This window comes from Macaca fascicularis, chromosome X (assembly GCF_037993035.2).
Source record: "Macaca fascicularis isolate 582-1 chromosome X, T2T-MFA8v1.1".
NCBI lineage: Eukaryota > Metazoa > Chordata > Mammalia > Primates > Cercopithecidae > Macaca > Macaca fascicularis.
Genome location: NC_088395.1, coordinates 145576175 through 145581494, shown reverse-complemented (window position 1 = coordinate 145581494; position 5320 = coordinate 145576175). Strand labels below are relative to the sequence as shown.

Sequence of the window (5320 nt, the reverse complement as noted above, 5' to 3'; positions counted from 1 at the left end):
TATATCGGAAACCAAGTCTAGAAAGGAGAAGTTGGTCAAAAGTGACAAATGATGCAACCGGGTCAAGTATGAGTGACTGAAAATTATCTCTTGAACTTAGAAACTAGAAGGACATTGATGGCTTTGGTGGGAGCAGTTAACTCTAAGTGGCGAGTCAGAAGGCAGATTGCTGTGAATTCAGTGGTGGAAGATAAAGGATTCTGTATGTGGATAATTCTTTCAGGAAGATTAGTTGTGAAGGAAAAAAATGCAATGGTATTTGGGGGTTATGGAAGGAGTTCCTAGAATTAGGAATGATTTAGGCATTTTGATATTTATGAGTAGGAAGAGTCAACATGGAAAGTGGGTCAGAAGATATAAAAGAGGGGAAAAGGGAGGACTCATCAATGGGGAAGGCAACAGGGTGTAAGAGACATATTTGCACACAGGAGCATAAAGTTCAGAGTTATTCCTGATGATCTTTATTTTGTCACTGACCTAGGAACACGACCAAGTATTGAAGTATGCTCAGATGGGATTTGAGTTTCTGAGGTGAATTCCATTTTGTTTTATATTGTGGTCATTTGGTGTCAATCGAATAGGAAAATTTTAAAAAGAAATTATCTTAGATTTTCTGTCTTGACTCTTCGTTACGATTTCTGTGAGAGTTCCTTGATTTACTATTCCTATCCAATTCCACTTAGGATTTTTCTTTGTGGATATTTTGCCTCTGCTTGGGAGAAGAGAGGTAAAAATAGGTCACATGGGCCATGAAGTCCTCTGATAGACCGTTTCACCTGTCCTTATGTTTGGCAACATAAATATTCTTCTAGAAAATGAAATATTTTCTCTGAACAGCATCTCTGTATCCAGAAATGTTTCTATTATGTATTTACCTAAAGATACAGCTTCCACAGCAACAAAAATAAAAACATGACGAAGGCCTCAATTCTTTTATTCTTACTTAGGATTTCAAAGTTGCTCATTTCTCTTTTTATTAGGCTATTACTCATTCCTTCCCGAATAAACAGAAGCCAACAGTAGATGGAGACTGGTTTTTGCCCGGATTCAGCTTCCTCATTGTTCCAGTACGGCGTTTACCACATCTTGGTGTCTCAGTTATGAACGCCTGTCTCAGTTTGGCCTGGAAATCCACCACAGGCACTTGCTGCTGCTGAGAATGCCTCAGGTACAGTTGACACTCTTGGTTGCTCAGTGCAGCTGTTCTGTATTTGACTTGAACTTCCACCTCTGGCATGTGCTGTTCTGTAGTCCATCTCAGGTGTAAGTGATCCCTTGCTTGCTCCATTGCCTCACTGACTGGTCCTTAGGCCAAAACATCAGGCATCTCTGACAGCCACTCCACTCTTCATCCAACCTTTTAAGTTCTTCTTGGCGATAGGTTTGGTCTGCTACAAGTCAATCAAAAATGGTCTGAAGCAGTTATCCTACTGTATGGTTTTGTGAGATACCCTTCATTAAATTAATATGCTTTTTTCTACTATTGAAATGAGAAGAGGATTTTTATAATCATAAATGAATACTAAATGTTACCAATTGAAATACTTCTTGAGACAGTATTTTCCTTTTAATCTGATAATATGAAGAACTATAATGATAGAATTTACAGTGTGTCACCATGTTAGTATGTCTAGAATGAAACTTACTTGGTCATGATATGTTATTTTTTTGACATAGTGGTGGATTGATTTCCTAACATTTTATTTAGAACTTTTGCATCTGTTTTCATTTGTGAAATTTGCTTCACTTTTCTTTCCTGTGATATATTTTTCTGGTAAAATAAATGGTTAGTTTTACAACTTTTTTATACTTTCAAACAGTTCAAGTTAGGCAATACTTATGCCTTGGAGATTATTAGAACTCACATATAAAGCCATTTGGGCCTTGTACCTATACCTATTAAGGATATAGGTCTTTGACTAAATTTCAATTTATTTTGTTGCTTATTGTCTATTGGGGTGTTCTATTTTTGACAACTTATGTAGCTTTAATTATCCACTTAATATAGGTTTTAATGTTTTGATTGAAATTGTACATAGCTTTATGCTTTACACTTATACTTAAGACATCTTTTCTGTGCCTGTGGTTATATTCTCTTTTTCATTTAAATGCTGTGATTTCTCTATTTTTTTCTTAGTCAAAATTGCCAAATGTCTGTTCATTTTCCTTTAGTCTTTTTAAAAATCTTGTTTTTTTTTTTTTTTTAAATTTACCTTTACCAGCAAGTCCTGCTCCTTCTACCAATAAAATATATTCTATATCTAATCACTTTGTATCATCCTCAACACTAAAGCCTTAGTAAAAAATATCATAATATCTGGTCTAGGTTATTGCTATCATCTCTGAATTGGTCTTGCTGTTTTTCTCACCCACACCCAATTCGTTTTCTATATTGCATTTGATTGATCATATTAAAATACAAATTATACTTTCAGTAGTTTCCCATTGCAATGGGAAAAAAATTCAAGCACCTTCCCTTGGTTTTTATTAAGACTGAATGAGCTCATCCCCACTTACTTCTCTGATGCCATCTCTGGCTATTCTTCCCTCGGTTCCTGGCTCTCCAGCTACACTGGCTCTTGTTCACTTTTTTTTTTTTTTTTTTTTTTTGAGACGGAGTCTCGCTTTGTCGCCCAGGCTGGAGTGCAGTGGCGCGATCTCGGCTCACTGCAAGCTCCGCCTCCCGGGTTCACGCCATTCTCCTGCCTCAGCCTCCCAAGTAGCTGGGACTACAGGCGCCCACAACCGCGCCCGGCTAATTTTTTGTATTTTTAGTAGAGACGGGGTTTCACCGTGGTCTCGATCTCCTGACCTTGTGATCCGCCCGCCTCGGCCTCCCAAAGTGCTGGGATTACAGGCGTGAGCCACCGCGCCCGGCTGATCTGATGGTTTTATAAGGGGAAAATCTTTCGCTTGGTTCTCATTTTCTCCCTTGTCTGCCGCCATGTAAAACATGCCCCTCACCTTCCACCATGATAGTGAGGCTACCCCAGCCACATGGAACGGTGGGTCCATTAAACCTCTTTTTCTTTGTAAATTACCCAGTCTTGGGTATGTCTTTAACAGCAGCATGAAACGGACTAATACAGGGATCCTCGATAGTTGAAGGTTTTTTTGGGTGTGTGTGGAAACATTTTGGAAGAACATTGTAATGGGAAGTTGTCTCTATTTAACTCATCAAAGTGTTGTTGCAGAAGTTATAATTTTTCTGTTGACATGTGGGTGATTTAAATGTTTTGTTCTAACAGAGGATTGCATTCATAATTTTATTTATTAATGTCTATGCAATTTGAAACACTTTAACAAATTTCAGCAATCCAGTTCTGCTTCAGTTTCTTCATCTTCCTTTTCCTCTGTAGATGACTCAAGTTTTTCTAGTTCCTATTTGTTAACACTTCTCATTGGCCTTCAATATGTTCTTCCTTCCGTTTCTTCATCAAGCAGGTCAACAAATACTTCTCCACCAACTTGTCTTCCTGCATGAATAATTTTTCTAACTTCTCCACTGATCCTTGGGAAGACTAAAATCATTCATGACTTCACAAGTGTTTCCAGCAGGCATTATAGTTTCTGGTTTTAATTCATCAGTTGCAGCTTTGATGAATGTTATTGCACCAACAATAGAGAATGATTTCCAGCACTGTTTTATGTCCAGATTAAGGTCTGCATCAAATTCTTCTTGAACGTTATCAAATACCAGACATTCATATGTGGCCTTAACAAACCAAATGATGCCTTGGTCAAGGAGCTGAAGCAATGAGGTTGTATTTTGAGGTAAAAATACAACCTGGACATTTTTGTTTTCATAGCAAACAGGTTCAAGATGGCCATGTGCATTGTCTATTATTAATACAACTTTAAATTCCAACCATTCTTCCAAATATTTTCTCACTTCTAGGAAAAAGCATTGGTAGAACTATTCCATAAACAAGATGACTGTCATCTATATTTTCTGATTATGTTGCCAGAACATAGGCAGATAATTTTCATTTTTGTTTTTGAAAGTGCATGGGTTCATTGCTTTGCACTCTCCTCCTGGCTTTGTTATATACCCTACATCATTGCCACTAGTACCAGAGTTAATGTGTCCTTCTTTATACCCTGGTGCCTTCTTTGCATGTTCATGAATTTTTAAGCTCTATTGGAGATCTCTCAGAAAAGTCCAGTTTTACCACAATTGAAGTCTTGCTTTTCATGGTATCCTTTCTCCTTAATCAACTTCTTCAACTCTTCTGGAAATGTGGCAGTACCTTCTTCATTAGCAGATGTAGATTCTGCAGTAATTTTTACATTTTTAGTCCAAACCTATTCCTGAATCTGTGTAATCATCCCTTACTTGCAGCAAATGACTTCATGTCACTCATTTCAGGGGATCCCTTGCTTAAGTTTTCATATAGGCTTAATGCTTTCTGGTGCAATATGTTGCCATCAATTGCAACATGTTTCTATTCATGTCTTCCACCCACAAATTCAATGCCTTTTTTATCTTAGCTAAGTACTTATATACTTTGGTTATAGTATCTACAGCTTGAGGTACAATAGCAAAACTAGCATACATTTATTTTTTCTTCACAATTTTATGGATAGAAGATGCATTCTTACTGTACCTCTTAGCAACCTCAGCATATATATATTTTTTCTTTCCTTTTAAAGTCAAAAGTTTTTTTACCATTTAACTTAAAGGAAGCACTTTATGGCTTCTCTTTGACATATCTGAGTTGCTAGTATCACTCCTTGCACTTTGGGGTCATTATGAAGTAAAATAAGGACTACTTGAACATAAGCACTATGATATTATGGCAGTTAAACCAAGAACCAACATAGTTACTACGTGACTAATGGGCAGATAGCAGATGGCTCAAGGCATTTATTGAAAACTCTATCCAATTATTAGCTGACAACTAAGCTAACCAATCAGAGACTTCAGTGGCCACACATGACAGAGTACAGAATTTGCCGACTTCGTCCATGAAAGTAACTAAACAAACAGTAGAACCAGCTGCAATAACAAAAACAAGCAACAACAGCAAACCCCAAGAAGAAGGAAATAATTTTAATTACAGAGTTGCTACATTATACTATTTCAAATGTCTAATTTAAGAAACTACCTCTAATAGTTTTTTGAATCTCTGTTTGTTTGTAGTTCTCATTTTGTTTTGTTTTACAGTCACCATTTTCTGGTTGATGCCTAAGTTTATTGCATTATCAATAGATTTTGCCTCAATGACATTTACTTTTATAATTTCCTGAGATGTGTGTGTGAAAGCATATGTGTATGTGTGTGTGTGTATGTATGTGTGTATGAAATAGAGCATAGTTA

At 36.8% G+C, this 5320-nt stretch overlaps 1 protein-coding gene across 1 annotated transcript; it reads right to left on the bottom strand.

The window, feature by feature from the left end:
• Positions 1 to 875: 875 nt before the first annotated feature.
• LOC102145792 (SNRPN upstream open reading frame) lies at positions 876 to 1288 on the bottom strand. The gene is given in 2 exon segments (XM_015443886.3): positions 876 to 1075; positions 1078 to 1288. Coding segments are annotated over 2 exon segments (411 nt in total).
• Positions 1289 to 5320: the final 4032 nt, after the last annotated feature.